The sequence below is a fragment of the Lupinus angustifolius genome, chromosome LG06 (assembly GCF_001865875.1).
Source record: "Lupinus angustifolius cultivar Tanjil chromosome LG06, LupAngTanjil_v1.0, whole genome shotgun sequence".
NCBI lineage: Eukaryota > Viridiplantae > Streptophyta > Magnoliopsida > Fabales > Fabaceae > Lupinus > Lupinus angustifolius.
The window spans coordinates 3,344,064-3,368,320 of NC_032014.1; the positions used below are offsets into that span (position 1 = coordinate 3,344,064).

General features: G+C 32.2%; 2 protein-coding genes, 1 long non-coding RNA gene and 1 pseudogene across 14 annotated transcripts; 3 read left to right on the forward strand and 1 right to left on the reverse strand.

The window, feature by feature from the left end:
- On the reverse strand, positions 1,516-2,947 carry LOC109348996 (HMG1/2-like protein). 2 transcript variants are annotated; one of them, XM_019589633.1, is made up of 7 exons: positions 2,783-2,947; positions 2,536-2,637; positions 2,380-2,437; positions 2,239-2,283; positions 2,018-2,098; positions 1,854-1,911; positions 1,516-1,771 (listed from the first exon to the last, which is right to left on the reverse strand). In XM_019589633.1, exons 1-7 carry the CDS (start codon positions 2,821-2,823, stop codon positions 1,752-1,754), a joined length of 405 nt encoding a protein of 134 aa, XP_019445178.1. In that variant the 5' UTR covers positions 2,824-2,947; the 3' UTR covers positions 1,516-1,751. The 2 variants fall into 2 exon arrangements, with proteins under 2 accessions (XP_019445178.1, XP_019445177.1); XM_019589632.1 differs by having other exon boundaries at positions 1,516-1,769; positions 1,849-1,911.
- LOC109350945 lies at positions 3,984-6,394 on the forward strand. Its single transcript, XM_019592256.1, has 7 exons — positions 3,984-4,224; positions 4,936-5,015; positions 5,211-5,281; positions 5,402-5,460; positions 5,563-5,644; positions 5,864-5,913; positions 6,139-6,394. The coding sequence occupies exons 1-7, from the start codon at positions 4,114-4,116 to the stop codon at positions 6,208-6,210; spliced, it is 525 nt and encodes a 174-aa protein (XP_019447801.1). The 5' UTR covers positions 3,984-4,113; the 3' UTR covers positions 6,211-6,394.
- LOC109349005 lies at positions 8,140-13,601 on the forward strand (annotated as a pseudogene).
- Positions 14,056-23,672, forward strand: LOC109349010. Of its 11 annotated transcripts, XR_002107881.1 has the most exons (15): positions 14,056-14,243; positions 14,369-14,439; positions 15,215-15,277; positions 16,522-16,599; positions 16,682-16,793; positions 16,871-16,924; positions 17,729-17,806; positions 17,895-18,001; positions 18,085-18,171; positions 18,890-18,937; positions 19,058-19,071; positions 19,705-19,816; positions 20,792-21,029; positions 22,140-22,208; positions 22,602-23,672. It is a non-coding gene; the product is annotated as an uncharacterized LOC109349010 (long non-coding RNA). The 11 variants fall into 11 exon arrangements; XR_002107875.1 differs by having other exon boundaries at positions 19,058-19,816; XR_002107884.1 differs by having other exon boundaries at positions 19,058-19,816; positions 22,143-22,208.

A 24,257-nucleotide genomic window follows, 5' to 3' on the forward strand; every position in this document is an offset into this window, starting at 1 on the left:
AACATAGCCTTATATCTAACCTATTTAAAAATTTGGCATGTAAATTTGTTTGAAAATCTATTTTACTATTTAAAATAGACAAATATACATGTTTTTAAATAAGTATATCTAACATAAACAATTAAATAACATTTGTATATATTTTTATACATAATAATTTTAGTTTTATGTAGATATAATTACATAATATAATTAAATATTTTGATTAATTGGGTTCAAATAAACCTTTCAAATGAACTAAAGTTTTAGTTTGCTTTATTTATAAAGAATTGGTTTGACCTGTTCTATCTTAGGATAGATAATAAACTTGTAATAGGTAATATGGCATGTTCCAACCTCTACTTGTCAGCGCCGTTTCTGGGACAGGGTTTCAGTGTTGTTGGGGAGCTAGCTGGCCCATCTGTTGGTCTAGCAATATTCCTTGCACCGGATAGTTAACTTGACCATTTGGTTTATAACTAGGCCGCAGGCCCGAGTGAACTTTATTGGCGTTGGATTCCACTTCGCCTTCATTTTTTTCCTATGAGGCTTTTGGCCCGTTTACGCAATCTTGTAGGTTTTTTCTGTTGACCCTCAAGCTATGTTTATAAATTTTCATGTGTAAAAAAATATACATTGTGTTGATTATGTGTTTTTTAAGAGTAGAGATACAAGTTTTTTAAACTTATTCTTCATCTTAACCATCAATTTTATGGATATCTGACGGTTAAATTCTACTTACTAATTCAAACCATTAGATTTCTCTAGAATTAATATTTAGGATGAAGAATAAGGAGTAAGTCAATCTCTTCTCTCTTTTTAACACATCCATCTTTTGTTTATATATACATGGATAAGGTTAATTGATAAAGAATTTTGGTGTTGTACTTTTAACTTTTAAGTGTTCATTTGAACCCTATCATGCATATGTAGTTTAACTACAAGTCTAAACTATCTTATACATTATATTTTTATTGATAAGCAATATTGTTCAAAAAATTAGCACAGACATGTATGATTGAACCTTATTACGATTATATGCTATCATTAGCTCAACTGCGGCAACCACCACACAAAAATAGATGTAGCGAAGAAATAAGATAGGGTGTTTTGTTCATGATTCGATCCCCAATGATATCTTATTCTCTGTCTCAAATCAATCATACATTGATAAATAAATAAAAGAAAATTGTTAAAAACAAAAGGTAATAAAAAATAACATTATGATTGAATTGGGAGTGAGACATTATTTGAAACTAATCTCTTGACTATTATATTGGTACATAATAAGATAGGTGTTTGTTTGAATTTTAGTGATGCAAAAAGGAGATGAAAAATAACATGACACATTTCTGGGCAACGACAATAAATTCTTATAATCAATGAATAAATGGATCAATTGAATGACATTTCATCAACAAAAACAGACACAATTATCACGATACAAACGGACATTCAGGATCCATGGCATTTCATTAAAAATAACCAGAATACAATGCCAACATTTCATCCGTGATGTATTAAAAATAACCTGAATACAATGCCAACATTTCATCCGTGATGTAGAAGTATGATAGCAAACTGAGTCTCCACTACGTTTGATATTCAAAATAGAAATTAACAGGATCGTGAAATTAAACCTAATTAGAATTAGGAACTAATCTACAACTAATAACTGTGAATCGCCAACTAACTTGGCTACTTCTAAGCTAAACTGTCCAAAATGATAATTTTATTTCGGTTATTATAAGCTTCTTCTTTCTTTAGTCTCTCTACTCATCATCTTCATCCTACAAGAGATAAAAAAAGATCAATCATTAATCTAACACTGATGAAGTTCACAAGATACAAGTATTGACAAAGATCTACCTCATCATCATCATTCACTTCAGACTTCGACTTGTCAGACTCCTCTCCATCTTTGCCGGTAGCCTAACACAACAACAACAAATAAATACAATCAAAATGAAGTTCCAAATAAATCAAGTTGTATGGTACAAATAACAAAACGTAATGAGAAATAAGAAAAAACAACTACCAATCCAGTAGTGTAGGCACGAAGAGTCTTCTCATACTCCTCTTTTTTCTTCTCTGCCTTAGCGATGTATGGAGCTTTGTCCTGAGAGACAAAAAAGAGTTAAATTAAATTACACTGTTTGATTTAATATTCATGAATTGAATTACAATTAATGACAACAGCATTGAATGAGAATATTATGTTTATAATTTTAAAAGGAAATCAGATTCAAGAGTACTTACTGCATCAGTCATTGCTTTCCATTTGCTACCACAAGCTTTACCAACCTAATTGAATTTTACAGTAAAAAAACGTAAATAAAATTTAAAATGAACTTCTAAATTTGGGAAAAATGTAAAGTAGCACAAAACCAAATCACTCACAGCGGCGACAGATTTGTTGTTTGGATTCTCCTTTTTAAACTGTTCCCTGAACTCAGCCCTGCATCAACAACAATATACAAAGTAAAAATCAGAAATTGATAATCATCGGAATAAGTAAAAAAGGATTCGAATAATTTTAAAAGAACTAAATCATACATGAAAACGAAGAAAGCGCTTGGAGGCCTCTTAGGCTTGTTTGGATCCTTAGCAGCTTTCTTCTTTTGCTTCCTCCCGGTTCCAGCGCCCTTGCGCTTCAACCTAACAAAATCATAAACAACAAATCAACAAACGTCAAAACGCAACAAACGGAACTGTAAACAACGAATCAGATCTAAGAAAACAAAGAAGAAGAAAAGCAGGGAATGGAAACTACAAAAAACGCGAACTACGATAGAAAACTCACAGATTATCAGCGGGCTTGGCATCAGAACTTGCTTTCGGCATTGTGATCGTTGAGAAAATCGATAGGGAAAAGTTGAGAAACGGTGTTTGAGTTAGGGTTGTGAAAGAGGGAATGTTATAAGCAGAGAGAGAACGTGGTTGCGTTGAGCTTTGGGGAGGGATAAGAAGGGGAACACCAAAATATGAAAATTAAAATTGAATCGGGAATAGGTTCAAGTCCAGGTTTACGCGGGATAACAAAAAATCTTATGCCATGTCATCGATCCATGTGTTCACGTCTTATTTGCTCTTGTACTTGCCTCACTTCGCAATTGTATTTCCTTTTGTTTCCGTTGGTTGAATGACGATTGTGGGCTTGAATGATTTCATTGTTTTACGAAAATACCGCGGAATTGTGATGAACGCGCCACGCGAAGTTGGGGTTGTTCACCTGAAGGTTAACTTGGTAAAATCATGTTTATGGATGTTTTTTTTCTTCTGAAAAATCACGCTTTTGGATTGGGTGTTATATTCTCTTGGTAATTGGTATATGCTTTTGGGCTCATCCACCCGTTTTTCTTAAGGAAAAATATATGTACACCAACTCTTTGACATTATTATTATATCATTTATTGTTGATTTTTTTGTTATTATTGACTTTTAAATAAAAATATTACAAATGAATGGTGAACTGTATATAAATCTTTACACTATTAGTACACATATTTTACACTCTTTTTCTTATTTTCTTTTTGGACATGAAGTAGGATAGGTCCAAACTTCTAATAGCATTTTGCTGAAACCATAGCTCACCAACCTCAAATCAAGATAATCCAAACAGGGTGAAAATAAACATTTTTTAGCTTCAATTTTGATAATATAGACCAGAAACACTCTAAAGCTTAGGGATTATTAGGATAGAAAACAATACTCCTGTGTCTATGTAAATCTTTAAAATTATTTCAGTAGGAAAAGTAAACAAAATAATCTCAGAAGGCCACTAACTTGTGGCAGAAGGACGGTGATGTAATAAAGGAGATTTATTATCATTTGTCTTAAACGGTGTCTCATTATTTATCTCAAATTAATTAAAATGCTATTGTTTTATACCTTTTGTTTTTAAATATTTTTTATTCATATATCAATACGTTATTGGTTTGAGACAGAGAATAAGATATTATTGAAAAAAATGTAATATTTTCTTACTTTCCCATGCATATTGTAGAAGGCCGATAAGTAAGGCTTTGTATTTTGTAACTAAAAAAAGAAGGAAAAAAACAAATATTTGTAATTGAAATCCATTTTTGTAAATCATCAATCCCTTAAAAAACGAATCAAAGAAGAAAGCGAATTATGGGAGAGAAAGCAACACAAGAACATCAAAGGTCGATAATAGCTCCTTTCATATTTCTTATCATTGCAGCTTTTCAGTTTGCATACTATTGGCTTGATCATTTGAGAAAGGTATCACTCTCTTTCTTTCGTTCTAACAACAAAATTCAATATTTCACAACCAAAAAAGAAGTTATATCAGTCATCGTAATAATGATAATAAATTCAGACATCAACTATCATATGATCGAGAATCTAATTTTGTTTCCATGATAAACCAATCAAGTAAAAAAATTGAAAATTTAATTATAGTATTAATTTAGCATATTCAACTCTCGTCGATCGTAAACTATTTATGAATTAAAATCGTTTGAGAAAGCAAAAACATTCAACTTGACATGATGCATTGATTCTAAACATCAACAAAACACATTGTTGTGATATGTTTTTGTATGATCCTTTGAGTTAATTAATTAAGCAATCCAAACCAAAAACTACAGTATCTATTTACTAGACAAAAAACATAATTAAAAATAACGATTGATTTAATTTCTGAATTTGACTTCCAAATTCTAATTATCATAGTATTTATATAAGGTAGGTTGCTGGTAGCATTAATTTCCGACCACTGTCAAAGGTGGTGCATTGTGACCAAGAATGCCGGTTGTGTCCTTCAATTGCATATACAATGTAGTCCTAAATTAAAGACTCGGATTTGCAGTACCCAGAAAAGAAAACCTTGTACGATGTTCCATTTACATGTAGGAATGCATGCAACAACCCAATAGCATTAATGGTTAGATATTGATATTCATTTATTTTAGTCATATGTTGTTTCTATAGGACGAATTTGATCATGCCAAAGAAATTCAATTGGTTGGAGAAATAAAACAACTGTTGAAGGAGGCAGGTTTACTATCACAGTAAGTAAATTCATATGTATGGTGATTCTATTGTTATGTTTATTGTTGTTGATTACGTCAAAAGCTTCCTTCCACTTTGATTTGATCAAGTATTGTCATTTTGATCAAATTAAATGGGCTAAGACAAAAAAAAGAAGATATAAAATGTGATTGCAATTTGCAAATGCATGTGTTTATGTATTTGCAAATCACTAGGCCATCAACCTTTGCACAAGCTGCGAAGCTCAGAAGATTAGCAGCTGCCAAGGAGAAGGAACTTGCAAAATGTGAGTCTATTTCTTATTACGAATTGTTTTCATTTTTTGATTTTCCATATTATACTAATTGATTAGTAATTAATTTTGTTACGGCATTCATTATGAGAATCATTTTAAACCTACCTGCAGATAAAAATCTACATAACAAAGATTATGTTTTGTATACAAAGTTGCTGCTCATCTCAAAGGTTATCTTTATTAATTCTTCGGATACAACATTTTTTGCTTTGAACTTTACAGAGTTTCTTTGTGGAAGCTAATGAGATATACTTTTTGGTTGTGCCTTGTAGTACGTAACATACATATTGCTGGTCCTGTGGTTTTGGCGTGACTCTGTGGCTAGCATATCTAGACAACTCGTGCAACCATTTGGTAATGCAATTGTGATTATATTATACTTTAACTTGATTAGTTTATAACATGATATAATATCCCTCTCCCATCAGGAAAAAGATACAAAATATGGTTTTTTTTATCCAATTATTTCTGACATTATTTCCAAATGAAAGCCTAAAATACAAATGAGCGACATGCGGGAGAAAACAGTAAGATTTAACTCTGAATTATCAACATATTTTTCACTTCATGCAGAGAGATTGCTATCTTGGAGGACTACGGGAGCTGAAGACAACGATGTTATGGTAAGTAGTTGCTCTTATATCTCCTTATACCAATATGTATTCCCTCAAGTTTACCCTTTTAGCAAAATCTTTAACTTGCTCTTACAAGATTAAGATTTTCATCGTACTCAGTTTTGCATTTTAATCTTCAAGAGAAAAATTCTAAACTACCACAATTGTCTCAACTGTCCACTTCTTTGAATGAGAACATTAGAGTTGTTTCTAACCGTTCTTATATCATTGCAGATTGGGATAATATCGTGGTTAAAAGTATCTGCTAGAGTTTGTAGATTTGTTCGTCGAGCTTATAGCAAATAGACAAGCCATCATTTTCATATATAAAAAACAAAAAAGGTCAAGGTGCTTGGATTAGTGTCTTTGTTTTGAAGTGGGATGAACAATATGTTAATATTCAATAGATTCTTTTGAATGGATACTCAATAGGTTTTTTACATTTGTTCGAGTGTTTATTATATTTTTTTATCTATCAGATAACTTAATTGGTTGTAATGGTAAGTATTCTAAATTATTTTAGTATATATCATGGTTGAAAAATACCATGCATTTTTTGTGTGGAAAAGTCCACATATACTTAATGGACTATAATCCGTGACTTGCCTCTAAACTTAAAAAATGTGCTAAAATAATCCTAGGTTAGTTTGGGTGCAAATTCAATACATTTCCAACAAAACACAAAAACCTCACTAAAGATTCTGATATTTTTTCAATAAAAATAATTTTTTAACAAGATAAATGTTTCTTATTTTCTGACAGCGAGAATTATAGAAATAATAAATATAAAAAATTTATGGTCATATTTTAAATGTTTTTTAGTGTGTTTCATAAATCTCAAATTGTCAACATGTTAAAAATAATAATCTCGTACAAAGCCCCATTATTATCACTAAAATAATAAAAATCTCAGTTATGATAGAAACACTTATCAGGATAGACAGTGAGAGAATATCCTTGATTATTATAAAAAAATATTGAGAATACCAACAATGGTTTGAGTATTCTTTTATATTAATATTTTTAATTTTATTTAGTATTATTATGAAAAATAAAAAAATCATAAAAAATCATTCATTTTTTCATAATAAAATATACTGATGATAAGCTTTAATTTTAAAATAAAAATGTACAAAACAACCCAAATATTCATAAGATACACAAATAATTCTATATCCTTTTTGGTAGTTTCTTTATAAAAAAAATTATGCAGAATTAAAAAAAAAATAGCTTAAAATTGTTTGAGTTTTGAATAAATTATAATCTAACAAATTATAATCATAGATAAATATATAGGATGCACTTACTCACTATAATTGATAGATAGGATGAGAAATAAATTTTAAAAAATTTACTCTTAGAATAAATGTATCATCACTCAATATAATAATATCTAATTTTTCCTATAATACCAAATACACATAACCAACCACTATATATTAAACTAGTAGACCAAAATGGATAATTCAATGCAACACATAGAATAACTTGGTTGTAATGAATTAGACTTAGTGTAGAGTACTCCACTTGAGATATTCTACTGTCATTTAGTTCTACATTCCACATGTGTTACATCTTAAACATATATGTAACTTTGTTTATATGCACATACACAGAATTACCAAGGTATTAAGAATACACACGTAACACTGTACTTATATATCTGTAAAAAAATGTACGTTAGACAAGTATGCCAATAAAAAAAGCTTTTAGTTCCAAGTTAGTGTTTTGGAATTCAAATTTAAATTATTTATTCTAATCCTCTAAATCATTAGATTAATAGTCTAAGATCTCACATAATCCTAAAAAAGATTAAAAGATTTGATTCTTGAAAATGGAAGATAAATAATCATGCAACAAAGAAATAGTATGAGATACCCTTAATTCAAAAAATCAGAACTTGGTTGCATAAGGTACATTTGTCCCACATGTCATTTCATTCCATGTGATATGAACTCATCAGAAAAAATATATTCAAGTATTTTTCAAACCCAATTATAAATTGATACGGGGACACAAAAGTGTGAGATAACAGATAGGCTCGGTAGTAGGCAGATTTGCACGAACTCCATTGCTCCATGCTATAGAAATTTCGAGTGCAACCCTTATCATTCCCCTCGGACGGTCCCAATTGAAATTGGATTCCCCACCTGATCAACGGATCCAATTGACGCATTTAATATTCAAAAGAAGAAGAAAAAGAACATTACGAATTTTTTATTCAATATATTCTCCCTTTTATTTTCGTCCTCACTTCTTTTTTGCGCTTTCTAACTCCACCTTCTCCTTTCGAGTCTCAGAGACCTTTCTCCACTGCAATTTTTAAACTGCCATAAACCCCAATTCCCAAAATTTGTGTCATGTTGAAAGGTTCCAAGCGTGTAGCTACCTCGGAACCCAACCGATCCGATAACAACGACGAAACGACGGTATGTGTCACTTTTTTCGGATTTGATATACTTTAGCTTCAACGTTTTTTTACGTCTTGTTTTTTTTTTGTAGAAGAGAATTATGCTGCTAATTTTGAACCATGAAAAGTAAATATAAATACTTTTTTTAAACTGTTTCAGTACTCATTCAAAATTTGGAGCATTGAGCAATTTGATGGCAGTGTCTTATGGGCAGTAGTGTTTGGAATCGGAGAACAGTTCAAAACTAATTTTTTCAAATATGCTTAGGATTATTAACAATAATTTAGAATCTGTCTCTCAAGTCATTAGTTTTAGTATTATGGTGAGGGGAGTGTTTGGAATTGCAAATGAATAATTTCTGTTTTGAATTGTTCTTGTTGGTTTTATTTCAGTTTTCCTCTAATTATCACACTTCCAATGTTGAGAGGGTTTTTGGTCCCTGTTTATAACTTTTTCCCATTGATAGGTGCAATGTTTTTGGGCTATTTCTATGTATTAAGTTTATAGCCCAAGCAAGAATTGCTTTGTCCGAGGAAGAGATTTGACATTCTGTCTGTAATGCAATTTTTGGAGTTTTTTGGATTCATTTGGATGAGACAGAATAATCTTCTAGCTTCTTAGCAATAAATGAACTCACCTAAAGTGGCTTTTGAATTGTTGTTGGCACTAGGTTGGGGTATGTTAAAATTAAGTAGTCCTTTATACTCCACATTATAACTATTACCATATTGTGGGTGCTTATTATATATCCTTTTCCCCATGATGCGGTTCCGGAATAAAAGAATAATGGAAGGCTCGCTCTTTGATTTTCGTAGGGCAGAGCCATCCCAAGAACCAATGCAGGCAACACCACCATTGGATATGAAACAGGCTGAGTCATCACAGCAGCATGTGAGAGCCTTAAATACCCAGTTTGCAAGGTCCATCTTTTTATTTTATATCTATAAATATGCTTTTACTTGATTTGTGCATTTCAATTTGTCTTATATTGATATTTTCAGTAAATTAGATAAGGGGTTGGTTATGATAATTGGATTTTCTCTACTTAAGCCTTTTTCTATAGTTTGGGTTTTACTTATTTGGTTAGTGATTTTTATACACCATCATGTCTTGATATATTAATATCTATGTTAAAAGATTTTTTTGTTTCTATGATTATGAATACCATGTTGGCTGCTGCATAACCTTTTTAATTGTTATGCTAACTGTCTTTCTTATAAACAGCTGGGTTCAAACTCAACTAAAGAATCATCCTGATGAGCTCTGGGAGATGGTCTCAGAGATTACTTAGATCATGCTTCAAGTATTATGGTAATTCTCCACATAGTTTACTGCTCTAACGTTGGATATCACTTTTCTTTGTAATTTAAAAAGTTTTACTATCTGTACCCAAGTGCTATTTTCTCCAAGTTACCATTCTGATATCTTGAGGCACTGTTTACATGTATGCATGCTGCAATGAAAACAATAGACGCATGTGCACTAACGGGCATACCTACATATGTGAAAACACTAAGGTTCGACTTCAGAAGCTTGTCAGCAACGACAAACATAATTGCTTTCTTGTTTTGGGTACCCTATAATACAACCACTTTCACCATTTCTCTCTTTTTGAATTCTTTGGTAGGGTAGCAGCATAAGCTATAGTAGAATATAGTTACTTGTTAGTTGTTACCTATTGCTCTTGGCCTCTTGCATCTTGAATGCTTAGTGCTAGTACTAGACTATTCACTATTAGTGTGCATGTCTATTTTCTCTACTGGATGATCTAGCCGCTTATGTACACTAAATAATGTTGTAAGTTATACATCTACAGACTTGACTAAAATAACCTTGTATTGTTTCAGGCAAAATTTAGTGATGTTGTAAACTGGCTGAAAGCAAATGCCACCAAGGGAGAAATTTTGATTGCTGACACCGGCACTTCTTTTGCTAGGAAAAAAATATTGTCCGAAGTAATAAACAAAGAAAATAACAGCCTTGGAGAAAAAACCTGGTCTATGCCGAACAGTCAAAACCTTTTTACATTTGGTAGGTCTCTTTTAGTTTATTATGATATATCACCAACATGTTTTCTTCTCACGTTTTAGAGTAACTCTAGATTGGGGCTCAAATTGGTGTACATTACACTGGTTCCATTTATTTCTTGAATTTATCACACTCTCAACTTGAAATCTATTTTTTTAATCTGGAATGCTGAATTTTTTTGATCGTATTCTGGATAAATTGATTTGTGAAATTAGGTGACAAATATATATTAGAGACTAGAGTCCATGGAACTTATGTGACACAGGCTTTAGAATGTCATAGTAAATTGGAGATCTGTAAAGAATATGCTATTATTGTGATCTGTCCTCCAGTTTTAAAAGCAAAGCTGCTTCTTTGTCCCCAACGCAGATGTTCATATAATGACCAAAACTGTGTAATCGTTTGCATATAAATTTGTGAAGTAAAAGAATTTTGGAAAATAGCACTGGGTGTTAGCAGAATAACTTACATGTTTATTTATCTTTCCTGCCGTATATTTATCCAGTTCAACGCTATGCCTTGAACTTTGGCAGAAGCTTATGCCACTATTTTTTATTGGCTGCTAATTTTCCTTGTTTTTATTTTAGGAAATCAGAGTTCAATTCCCTCTAACCATGACGCTTCAGATGATGTAGATGGTGGTGAGGACCTTAAAGCCTTTTCCCATTACTATCTCACTTCAATGCATATACTGATTATCCCACATGACCCATTTTTGTACTGTGCTTCACTTTTTGCTGATTGTGACCTTTTCTTAGAGCAAGTTCACTTATAAGTTATAAAGTAGTGTTGAAGTTTTTCTTGAATAATTGATTATAATTGAAGGTTGCTTCCTTTTCTTGGTAATAGGCATAAATAAAACTTGTTCTTCTTTAAACAAAAGAACCTTCGGTGACCTTTTCTTGGTCATGGGCATAAATAAAGGTTGCAGGAATAGGTTAATTTTGGAGCAAAAGTAACCTGTTCCTCTCCTTTAACTTGTTTATTTTTCACTTTATCTAGCCTAGCGTAAATTGGAAAACATCTGTCCAGCTTTCTTTATTGGAGGAAATGGTAGTGTTGACTATAAGGGGGAAAGTGGCCCTGCTTTTGTGAATAAGATGAATAAAGACTCATGCCTCTTTCAATTTTAATTCGCTTACATTTCAGTGGCTAATTCTTTTGGTTGTTCATGTTATGTTGATTGCTGAGTTTCTAATGTCACTCTAGTTATATAATGTTGGAATTTAAATGTGACTTTATATTATGGCTGAACATCATGCAAGCCATCAGTAGTCTTGCTTTTCAATTGTCATGTTTATATATTGCCACAATTTTGTTCTTAAGGGCCCTAATGGAGTTACATTTAACAGTATTCATGGCAATGATAAGTTATAACTTCTCTTAGAGGTTAGGATGATGACTAAAATCTTCTTGATCTGGTTTTAGAAAATGACTTGGAGCACCCTAGCAGTCCATCAGTGAAGAAGTCAGAAGAGAAAGGTATAGTGGTTGTTCATGAAGTGAAGAGCAAGCTTTATGTGAAGGTATTTTTCTATATGATGCAAATTTCCAGTGTAAATTTATACTTTTGTAGCGTTTGGTGTCGTGTTAGAACGGATTAGAGTAGGCTATATGGTTCTGTTCCATGTGTTCGGTATATGTTATAAGTAGAAAGAACACGACACTAAAATGTGGAACATTTTTGTTCTACTGAATGGCGTGGAATCAAAGAGAATGGAACAAAACATATCGTTCCATACACTATATGCGTGCCAAGCACTACCTGGTATCTAGGTCACTATTGTCTTTGGGCTGCATTTTTCTACTAGTTCATGTTTCAATTCAACTTTACATTGCCATGTCCATCCCAATGGTTTAATGTCTCTTAACCATTCTATGTTCAGTCAAGTGATCCAGAAGATAAGGATGCATGGAAAGATAAAGGGATGGGCCAGCTGTCTATTAAATGCAAAGAGGGTATCCCCAAGGCTACCGAAGAGTCAAAACCTACAATTATTGTTGCAATGAGGTTCAGTATTTTTATAGTTTTTCTTAGTATTTAGATACTTGTATGTTTAAATGGACTTGGCCTAAATGTAATGTTTAGTTGTTTTATTGAGACCTTCAGTTTTTGTTACCTTTGCTAATGATAGTCAGGAAAAATTCTTCTCAATGCTTTGCTGTATCCAGGAATCAAGACAAGTCTGCAGAAGAACTCTGTTGTTGCAATATTTCATACTTCGGTAAGGCATATATGTTGGGAAGTTGCATATTTAGCTAAATAGCTACATAAAACTTGCTTCCAGATAGTGGGGGGAAGTTTAATATAGCTAAACATAGAAACCAACTGTCTTGGAAAATATTTCTTGAATTTTATGATAGTAGAAAGGAATTTTGATTAGTTTAGACAAGCGTTCAGAGTATAAAATTCTAGGATAACAAGATGATCATGAATCCAGATCAGGTGTATTTAGCTTACCTGATCTTAGGTTAGTTATCTATTCTGTCAATGAATCGGCCCTATTGTTTATATCATGATGTATCAATTATCAAAGTGTTTTTCTTTAAGAGAAAGAGAATAAATTAAATAATAATAGTTGTCTTACTATTATTATTAGTATCTTCATTGGTCTTTTTTTAAAAGCTATCCCTATTGCTCAAACAATTGTTATATGGATGAGTAATATGATATTCTTACCATTTTTTTCTCATACACCACCTTTTCTACACCTTATATTTCTTTCCATTTCTCTCTTCCTTCCTAATCACATCAGCGATCACATCTCATTTCTCTTCCTATTTCCCTTCAATTATTTTCTTCAAATTTTCTCTTATTTTTGAGCAATTTCACCTTACTTTACTATGATTGAATATCTAACAGAAAACAAATATAAATCTTGAGGATTTTGTAGGGTAATGCTGGTGGGAGTGGAGATAATGATAGTGTTGTTGCAAGTACATTCTTGATCCGAACTAAAACAGAAGAAGAACGAAATAAACTGGCATCCATTATCCAAGAATATGCTCCAGTATCTTGAGAGTACAAACAAGAACCGTGATATTATGCTGCTTTGCGCCATTAAATGTAATTTAATACTGGATCCTCCTTTAATTTTCCCTTTTACATAAAAATTTTACGGTGTCATTTGTTATATTATGTGTTGCCAAACCTTGTGCTTAGGAGACTGTTAGCTTATGTACCATAAGATAAGAATGTAGGTGACTCTGATCAGCTATATAGGACCTTAGATCAATACAATTGTTATCTGAATGTAATGCATATTGCATACATTGCATCAATGCAAAATCAGAGAATTAAAGCACCCCCCTGAAGAAGAAAAAAACAGAAAAAGGAAATGCCAGCCTGCGTAAAAGACATAAACAACATACATCAATGATTACAACACCTCAAAACGGAAACTATATTTTAGTTATTTTTATTAAATGCTAATAAATGCGTTCATAATTGTACGGACTTAAATGAATCACTTTATTACATACAATCAATTAAGTTATTGAATACCGGAAAAAATTAATTTTAACAATAAAAATAATTAAATGCGGATATTTCATTCATTTAACACTATTTACTCCAATCCAACGCAACAATTTAGTAACCGATAGTTTGGCCCTTGGGAGAAATTCTGGATGGGTTCCTGCATAGGGTAGCATCGTAATAAAGACCAAAAAGCAAGGGCTATTGCCTTTTTCTCTTGGCCATGGTCCTCATTAATCTTCTCTTCAAGCTTTCATTCTCTCTTCACTAACCTTATACTCTCTCGTTTCTCTTCATCTATTTCACTCGATTTACGCACTCATACGGCGTCGTTTCGAAGCTTACCTCATCAGTAGTGTCTCTAACCTGCACTTTCCGATCACTTCTCCGTTATCTGAAGCGCATTCAGTCCCTTCTCACAAGTAAGTAAAATGTACTTCTCTCTCAATCTTTTTACTTTTCATTTATTTGAAACTCGTTTAATCGGTTTTGTTTTTTTATGTGCATGATCGTCTTCTGCATGTTACATGATCGTGCTTCTGGAAAGTTCTAAAGCGGTGATTATCGCAATGTGTGTTCATTTTTCCACCGTTACTAATCATTTTCTTTGACACTAAGGTAGGTTGTCATTGGATATATGCTAATGCTTGGGAAAAGAGTTACATGAGTTTGCATAGATAAAATGGATAAAATTGTTGGGAGAGCCATTGAGTATTAGCTAAAATAATTCACCCCAAATGTATAATTAAAGATATTTGATTTTACAAAATTTTCAAGATAATGGGTGAATATAAAGTAACCGTAAAATCGATAAAAGAAATAATGTAATAATGTTCTAGTAGAGTATATTTATGGATATATCATATATCTAATCCATTCAAAAAAATAAAAACAATTTCTTTTTTTGTATTATTAAGCAAATGTAACCCCAACTTTATTATACAAACCCAACATGCAAAATATAAACAAATGTTATTAATATTGTATTGATATGGTGATTCGACTAGTGATTTGCTTATTAAACTGCACACTGATAAAGTCAAATACGTGTATTTTATACTAATATTAATGTTTAAAAATTCAAGACAATAACTATTTTTATTTATATAAATTGTTAAAAAATATATATTGTAGAACATGTTTTATATATATAAAAAATGTAATACTTATCATTTCAATTGAAAACATCAATCTCAACTGCTCAAACGGGGCCAGGATCCACTCAATTGAATGGCCCAGATTCAAAGTACTGCATAGGAGACTTCTTTCTCTCACTTCATCAACAACTCCATTTCTGCTCTCTTTCTTATTCTGCTATTTCTAAATGCAGTCCACACATGAAATACACCATTACCAATTTACCATTACAATTATTCTCTTTTTTCTTTCACAGTTAATAATTTACCATTACAATTTTACCAAACAAACAATGTTATTTCAGCTTCTCTTTACTAAGGTATGTTTCTCTTTCTATTTTCTATTATGTTTCTTCATCAAATATAATCTTCAATTAAATTCTCAGCTCTGCCTTGTTTAATCATCAAGACCCATTCCCTTTGTTCTTTTTTTCTTCTTGCAAAAATATAAATTTGTTGTTTTTTTGTTACTTTGTAAAAATTAAAACTTTGGTTTTATTGAATCTTCCTCATTTCCTTATTAAATATAATAATTTTTATAACTCATAACTTTTAGCTTATAATTAAATGTTGAAATTATGCATTATACATAATAATTTTAATTTTATTGAAATATTTTTTATAAATATATATTATTACTAAGTTGATTATTAAAAGTTGGTAAGGGAAAGAAGAAGAAATCGAATTGATTAAATTAGCTACAAGGAAAGGAATTCAAAAAATAAATAAAAAAAGTAACATAAAATATGTATTAACAAGGCCCATTAAGGCCCATTAGGTAGATTTTATTTACAGAGTCGGTGTTTAATCTGCTATATAAAGATAAGTTCATTGGATGTTTTTGCGTAAGTTCTTTCAGAAACATGCGAGAGTGTGAGAGGGAGAGAGAACGTGTGTGTGTGTGAGAGGGAGAGAGAACGTGTGTGTCTGTGAGAGAGAGAGTGCGAGAAAGAGAGAACGAGAGAGAGAGAGAGAGAGCGAGACAGAAAGAGATGTATATGTGGAATCATTCCACAGGAAGTTGAGATCATAATAATAACCATTCTACGCATTCCACATGAAGTTGAACATGAATAAAAGAGAAAGATGCATACTGTTTCGTGTTGGACATGCATGCGAGAGTGTGTGAGAGAATCAATTTCCAACCCTTTCTATCTCATTTTCCAATCTTCTTCATGAATTACTATAACTCATGATAATATCATTTTGTTGAATTTCAGCTCATTATATGCTATTTTCTTGAACTTCAACTCATAATAATGTGATTTTCTTGAACTTCAGCAGATAATATTGCGATTTTCTTGAACTTCAGCGGATAATTATGTGATTTTCTTGAAATTCAGCGGATAATTATGTGATTTTCTTGAAATTCAGCTGATAATATTGCGATTTTCTTGAACTAGCTGATAATGATGTCGTTTTCTTGATCTTCATCTGATGATGATGTGGTTTTCTTGAACTTTTGGTGACATGATGTGATTTTCTTGAACTTCTGTTGATAGTGATGTGATTTTCTTGAACCTCAGCTGATAATATCGTGATTTTCTTAAACCTCATCTGATAGGATGAGTATTAAGTGATCATGCATTACTTTCAGGTAGTTGAGAGTATAGTCACATTGGTGATTATGGAAAAACACCAGGTAACCTTAATCTTGTATTAAGCGTACATTAATTTGAGAGTATAGTGTCTCTTGGTCAAAGGTATCTTCCCTTTACTCTCAGGAAACTTACCAAACATTTCTTGAAGGCAGTGGATGGAATAACTTTGAAGGACATTATTCACTTTCTCAAAAGCTCATTTCCTCCCCTCTTACAATGGAATCATATAGAGATGGTATTTTTTCAAAAGAATTCTCCTTAACTGTTTTTGTATCTTCTCTAATATTAATTTTTTCCATTCATTTTCTGCAGTCATATATGTCCCAAGCTATGACTCAGTGAGCTGCAAGTTCAGTTCAAAATGAGGTTGTTACATGTGTGGATGAAAGGTGTAAAATTAAGTTAAAATCACAAAAGCCCATGTTGTAGTCAATAAATTGGTGATTATGCGCAAGCAGCATATGCATAGCTCATTAATTGACTTTAAAAACCTAAGAGTTTGATTTGGGCTATAAGAAAGCTGCATAGTGCATGCAAGTTGAATTCTAGTTGCCTAAAACGGATCAAGAAGAAGAAGGAGCAGTTTTTCCATCATCATCTAGGGTTTCATTTTCTTTATTATCTTTATTTCTTGTCATTGAAACAGTATCACATATATTAACACAAAATAGTGCTCATATTTGTTACAAAATATGGCATATACCTAGCCTCTTGGTGTGTGAAAGAAAAAAGAGCAAAGAGTCATCATGTGTTCTATTTGTTCCCAAAATATATCAAATATATAAGTAACACCCAACATGCTATACCATTACTCCTATCCTATGGAGCATCTTTTCCCCATTGGTCATTATTTCTCAACATGATTCTTCAGTACCTTACATTATCTCATAATTGCAGAACAGATTATGGTATTTTTTCAACAAAAAAAAAAAATAGCAAACTTCATGAAGAGGAAATTATCTGAGCATGCAAAACTCCTGAATCACTCTCCTTTCCCAAACCTTATTATTATTATGAAAATTATAGTTCTGAAAGATTTACAGATTTCAGAGCTATTGATGGATGGCATACTGTCTTGCTGAGTTTGTGTATATTGTCGGTTGTTGTTTATATATTGCATTGCCGCGGGTAACGTTCTTCTATTAAGAAACAACTTAAATTTGAGTCCAGATATTGCTGAAGTTTCTCAGGAGAAATTGCTTTCATTGGTTGCTTGAAAGACTACTTGATTCCAATTCTAATTTTAATGTAAGGGTTGCATGTTTTTTATTTGTTTGTGGCAATCACTCTTTCATAATGCAAGCAAACCTCACAATATATTCTTATTGTCTTGCAGAACGAAGATGTTGGCTATGTTGAAAATCAACAACAGAACATCGCTGATGCAATTGCTTTGCTCCCCAGGCTTGCTACTGGCATTGATGTAAATTTAAAATTTAGGAGGTCATTTTTACTATTCATCTCGTAGTTATGTGCATGTATCACCGATGTTGAAGTTCTGATAAAAAAATGCATATTGATTGCAGAATAGATGATATTGAGTTCACTCGAGAGTGTGCCATATTTGATCTGCTGGACATCCCTTTATATCATGGATGGATGTTGATCCTCAGGTATTTTGTTTACCCTCAACCCAGATTAATTGGTTTTGCATTATCATATGACTGTAATGATATTATTTCTATACCGTGGTTCTAAATATGTTCTGTTAGGATCACTTCATTTTGTTCTACTCATTAATTGATAATACTTGGTATCATGAGTTTATGATTTTGTGTGTGCTTATATTAGTGATTATTTCAGGATATCGTTAGGTTATTTAAATTTCTTTTAGCATAACTATGGTAGAACTAACCTCTATTAGGATACTATATGAATTACGGGAACGAAAGTTCTAGAGGATTTTTTCTTGCCACGATATCAGTCAAGTTCTAATTCTCCCATGAAAGAGTTGCTATATGTAAACCCAAATACATCATAGTTTTGCTCATCAATGTTAATTTTAGTCTAAGGATATTCCTTTGTTTTCGGTAAATGCAAGATTTTCCGCCCACTAATTACTTTGTTATCTACAAAATGATACTGACCCCCTCCCACTTCATGCAAAATGATAAATTTGCCGACTGATCATCCTTGAATAATACTAATCAAACTTTTGGCTGTATGTTTTTCTTATTTGATGTGTGGTTTATTTCTTATATTTAGTGTTTTGTTTGAGATATCCAAATCTTCATGCCCACATGAGCCAGGATTATGATACTGCAAATGCAATAGAATCAAAGTCCTATAATACCCTCATGGGAGAGCGTGAGATGTGTGTTTTTTTTGCAGAACAATCATTTCAGCACCATGTTTAAGGTTTGGATAAAGCTTCTGATGGTGAGTGGAAAGATGAATTGTAGTTTTATCTCTGTTATGTTTTCAGTGGAACTTCTATTCATCTTTCACATGATATTTCCCAATATGCACAGTGACGGGTTTTCCTTTGTTTCTTTACAGATGAACAAAGATGGGTAAAATGTCTATACTCTATAGTGACACAATAGCTAAATAAATGAAGCTGATCAAACCAGTCCCAATGCATATTATTGTCACGGGAATATTTGAAGATTGAAGAGACCCCCAGATGGGAGGTGCGACCTGCCAGTTGACAGTAACTGGAATGAGCCTTCGTTATTTTGCAGAAAGATATAATGGCAACATTGTTCATTCTTCACTTCTGTCCTCAAATCTCACCCATTGTATATACTCCATAGTTTTCCCTTACTTATTTTGTTAGCAGAAATCTCAAGGTGAACCTCCCAATGAACTTATTATATATATATATATATATATATAGTATGTTCATATTGAACACTATATATTGCATATATAAAAACTCAATTGAATAACAATTGAAGATTTATACAAATGTGGACTTTGCATGTAGTGGTTTTTGTATCCTTGTTAGTTAAGAAATGTATGGATTTTGGTGTTATTGTGTGTAGGTGAAGTGTTCGTGTACTGGCTTGGGGTGGAGCCATTTTTATATAACCTCTCAGACAATGACACTCATGATATTAAGGCTGCTATAAGTTTCTTCATATTTATCACTATACTTAATGTCTTGTACTCTTTTTTAACACATCTATTCTCTTGTTGTTCAGCATACCTACCTGATAAAGTTAGGCATTTCTCTGATGAAGAATAGAGATTGACCACTGACAATTACAATATGAGCAATAGGATTGGGCAAGGAGGTTTTGGACTGTTATCCGGGTACACCTTACAGTTCTTGCATAAGTTGTAAACTTTTGGGATTAATATAACCTTACAGTTCTTGCATAAGTTGTAAACTTTTGGGATTAATATGTATGTTAGCCAGTTGAACTTACCAAATGATTTGTTAGAGGAGTTTATGATAATAGACCCACTGATATTTCTGATTTTTATTTTTGTTTCTATCTTTCTCTGATTCTGAGTTAAGATTGTATTCAGGGTTTAGGGAATGTTTTTTCTGATTTAGGTGAATGCTTCAATTTTATAAAACTTTAGCACTAACAATGTAAGTCCTTCCATCCCTTTGTATGAGATAAATTCTAAAACGAAAATTTGTTTGCCTCCAGTTTATACCCCCTCCCCACACCAGGTCATATTCCTTTGGGACAACATAGGAAAAAATGAATTAGGATATTATTAAAGTATATTGAGCCAAATATTCCAAAAGCTTAAGGTAGTAGGTAAAGGCACACGAATAACTTTAATATATCTCCAACTCACCCCCTTAGTACGTATGCATCAAACCCGCGATACCATGTCAGTAACCAAATCATCAAAAAGCTTAAACAGTTAGTTGAAGGGACATAAATGACTATCATATCTCTAACATAATGTCTGAAGTCATTGTGTGGTCTTAAGCTGAGTTGTCTCATATGTACCCATAAATAATGCCATCACATTTTATAATTTTATGCTGATATTTATTGTTAACAAATCACTGAACACTTATGTTACACATTTGCTAGGGAACCTTAAAAAATCGGAGACAGGTAGTAGTAGTGAAGACCCTTTCAGTTGGGTCAAGGCCGGGAGTTCGTGAATTTTTGACAGAAATTAATACTATATCACATGTTAAGCATCCAAACCTTGTTGAATTGATCGGTTGCTTTGGTGTGAATTATGAAGTTGGAAATTAAGATCTGCAGATCAGAGGATGAAATATATATCTTCTTTTTTCTTCATCTTTTTCTGTAGGCACATGGATTTCTATCATCAGACTTGACTGGAGAAAAAGAGTTGGTATCTGCATGGGTAATGCCAAGAGTCTTGCATTTCTGCCCGAAGAACTTGTGCCGCATATTGTGCACAGAGACATCAAAGCTAGCTATATACTGCTTGACAGAGACTTCAGACCAAAAATAGGAGATTTTGGGTTGGCAAAATTATTTCCAGATAACATCACTCACATTAGCACGAGAATTGCTGGAACAAAGTATGTTATATTTCAGATTCTTAATAATTTATTTATTTTTTCATTTTGCTATAGCCATGGAAGATTTGAAGTCATAATTTTTAAATAGTTGTTATGAGTCTTTAATAGCCAACCCCACCTAGTGGGACTAAGGCTTCATTGTTGTTGTGATATCAGTTATGTAGGAAAAATATTAATTTGTGTAGTATTACCGAGAATGTTGCTTCCCTTTTGACCTGAAGGTCACAAGTTCAAATATGGAAACAACCTCTTTGATTGTGAGGGTAAGATCGCATACATCTACCTTCCCCAAATCTTACTAGGTGGAAGACCTATGCACTAAACCTCCCGTTTAGTGTAATATTATTGGGAGTAGGATTAAAGGATCTTATTCTTATTCTATTTAGAGGTCATATTCATTATTTCGGTATGTATGCTAGTAGAACTAGGAGAGAAGATAGCAATACAAGGACGTTTGTATCCAATTGGTCATTCATATTCTTGTTTTAAATACACAGCAATATCTTTTGATTTGGCTTTTAGGGTTTGTTTGCAAGTTGGATTTTGGAAGGGAAGGAATGGAAAGGGATGGAATGGCAAGGGAAGGCTTAGAAGCCATAAAATACACGTTTGTATCCAATTGGTCATTCATATTCTTGTTTTAAATACACAGCAATATCTTTTGATTTGGCTTTTAGGGTTTGTTTGCAAGTTGGATTTTGGAAGGGAAGGAATGGAAAGGGATGGAATGGCAAGGGAAGGCTTAGAAGCCATAAAATACACTTGTCATATAGCTCTGAAGCCTTCCTTTTCCTTCTCTTTCCCTCCAAAATTCAACTCACAAATGGGCCCTTAAGAACTCTTTAGGCATGTCCTCGGTTTATACCCGAAGAATGTTTTTAAAATTTTTATGGTTACTTTTAATTTGTTCAAAAAAGAGAAATCGGAAGCAGGTCGTTTCAATGGATTAGTGTTATATTCTCATTTATTTGCTTCTCTAGACTAGACACATCATACATTTTGAAATTGGTCCATCCGTAATTGTTCTATGGGACTGATTAACATTTAACCCTGCTTTGGCTTTAACCATGAAGGCTGATGTATATATCTTTGGCTTTCTTATTCTTGAAGAAGTTAGTGGCAAAAGCAGTGCGCGAGCAAATTGGGGAGCGTCACAGAAATTCCTCTTGGAATGGGCATGTAATTTTCAGTTTCCCATATTCAGTTGTTACTACTTTGCAAAATCACGCATTTTATGTTTTCCAACTCTGAAATTAATACTGTTTAACCTATGAAATCTTATCATTATATATAGGATTTAATTAATAACACTGTTAAAGGTTTTTCACACTGCTATCAATCAATTGAGTATTGAATGCATGATTCTTATTATAACTACCTTAAAAGTCACTTGAAAAGTGATGTGATTGTTCTGAGTGTTATATTTATTTTGGGATTTCACTTATCTAAAGTGAGATTGTCTATGATGTGAACAAAATTATATTCATACTCACATTGGTGGAGGTTCCAAATCCATTAGCATGATTCCAGATGTGTGTGTTGTTTTAATGATGATTATTTTTGCAATAACAGGCTTGCAACTTCATGAAGAAGGAAGCTATTGGAGGAGGAAGTAATTAGGTAAATGAAGGTATAGCTTTCTTCTGCATACAAGCAGAAGACCACTTACGTTATCGAAGAAAACCCGGCTCAATGAGAAGCAACTTACAGCTCCAGGCTTCTTCCTTGATTCAGGAGAATCCTCAAGAAATAAGTCATCCTATGATGAGTCTTAAACCTATCAATTGAGCTCTACCCATGTCAGTATAACTCAGGTAACCCCAAGGTGAAGTCAAACCAGGTAACCTTTGTTTTGAATTGCATAGTTGAAGGGGGAAAATCAGAGATGATATTTTGTTTTTATTTTATTGTGTTTTTTTACTTTTCTTTTAATTTATTTTTTACTGTATCTATGTTCTTTAGTATGAAACTTAATGTGGCGTGTAACCCTCTCTTATGATGTAATAATTTGTAAATAATTAACATATTTTATGTTAAATATGTAACATTGGAGGTTATTAATATGTATTTAACTTCATAAAATTGAAATAAATGACATATTAGAGTTTAAGAAAAATGATATTGTAGTCTGAGTTTTAAAGTAAAAGTTAATGTTAGAGGTTTTGGAAAGCTTCCTTATAAACAATATTTGTTGTTTACATCAGAGCTTTATCATCATTATCATATATTAATATTTTCAATCATTTTTAATTTGTACTCTTAAAATTGTCATATATACTTTTGGTGACAGAGAGAGAGGTATGAAATTTAACATGAATAAAAGAGAAAGATGCATACTGTTTCGTGTTTGATGCATGCAAGAGAGAATCAATTTCCACCCTTTCTATCTCAATTTCCAATCTTCTTCATGAATTACTACGATTATTGAGCCAACTTATTAGTATCTCATAATTATTTGATTTCCTTGAATTTCACCTCATAATATTGCCATTTTCTTGAACTTCAACTCATAATAATGTGATTGTCTTGAACTTCAACTGATAATATTGCAATTTTCTTGATCCTCGAATGATAATGATGTGATTTTCTTGAACTTCAGTTGATAATAATGTGATTTTCTTGAACTTTTCAACTAATATGTGATTTTCTTGAACTTTAGCTGATAATGATGTGATTTTCTTGAACTTTTCAACTGATAATATGTGATTTTCTTGAACTTCTGTTGATAATGAGAAAAAGATCAAATTTGATTTATTTTATGACTTCCCCATCCTTTATCGGTGCCACCCCTTTCTTTCTTTTCTTTAATTTTTAATATCTGAGTTCTTTTTTTATCATGTTCGTTTCTGTTGTTTTTTGTAGTGGGTGAAGAAACATACAAGTACTATAATCAAGAAAGATTGATGAATAGTTTGACTTATTTTTTGAGTGCCCTTTCATTCCTCTATGATTGGTACACATAATGAAAAGAGTTTAGTATCTTGGATCATTGTTGCCTAAAATTTGGATATTGATGAGTTAAACGCTAATTGGTTGATCGTCCTAAATGATACTGCAACATGAATTCTTTATTCACAATGGATAGATGGTTTGATTGAAATAATATACTTGTAGTATGAATTCTTTATTCATAATTTGTAAATGGTTGATATGCTTCTATGATCTCATTCAAAGGCATTTATTCTTGATGAATCTGAATTTTAGTGGTTGTTTTGGATTGTGAGGATG

Coding starts and splice junctions, on each gene's coding strand:
- LOC109348996 (XM_019589632.1), bottom strand. CDS start 2,823: ATGCCGAAAGCAAGTTCTGATGCCAAGCCCGCTGATAATCT. Junction 2,438..2,535: donor AGCGCTTTCTTCGTTTTCAT/GTATGATTTAGT, acceptor TTGTTGATGCAG/GGCTGAGTTCAGGGAACAGT. Junction 2,099..2,238: donor GGAAAGCAATGACTGATGCA/GTAAGTACTCTT, acceptor TTTGTCTCTCAG/GACAAAGCTCCATACATCGC.
- LOC109350945 (XM_019592256.1), top strand. CDS start 4,114: ATGGGAGAGAAAGCAACACAAGAACATCAAAGGTCGATAATAGCTCCT. Junction 4,225..4,935: donor GGCTTGATCATTTGAGAAAG/GTATCACTCTCT, acceptor TTGTTTCTATAG/GACGAATTTGATCATGCCAA. Junction 5,645..5,863: donor ACAACTCGTGCAACCATTTG/GTAATGCAATTG, acceptor CACTTCATGCAG/AGAGATTGCTATCTTGGAGG.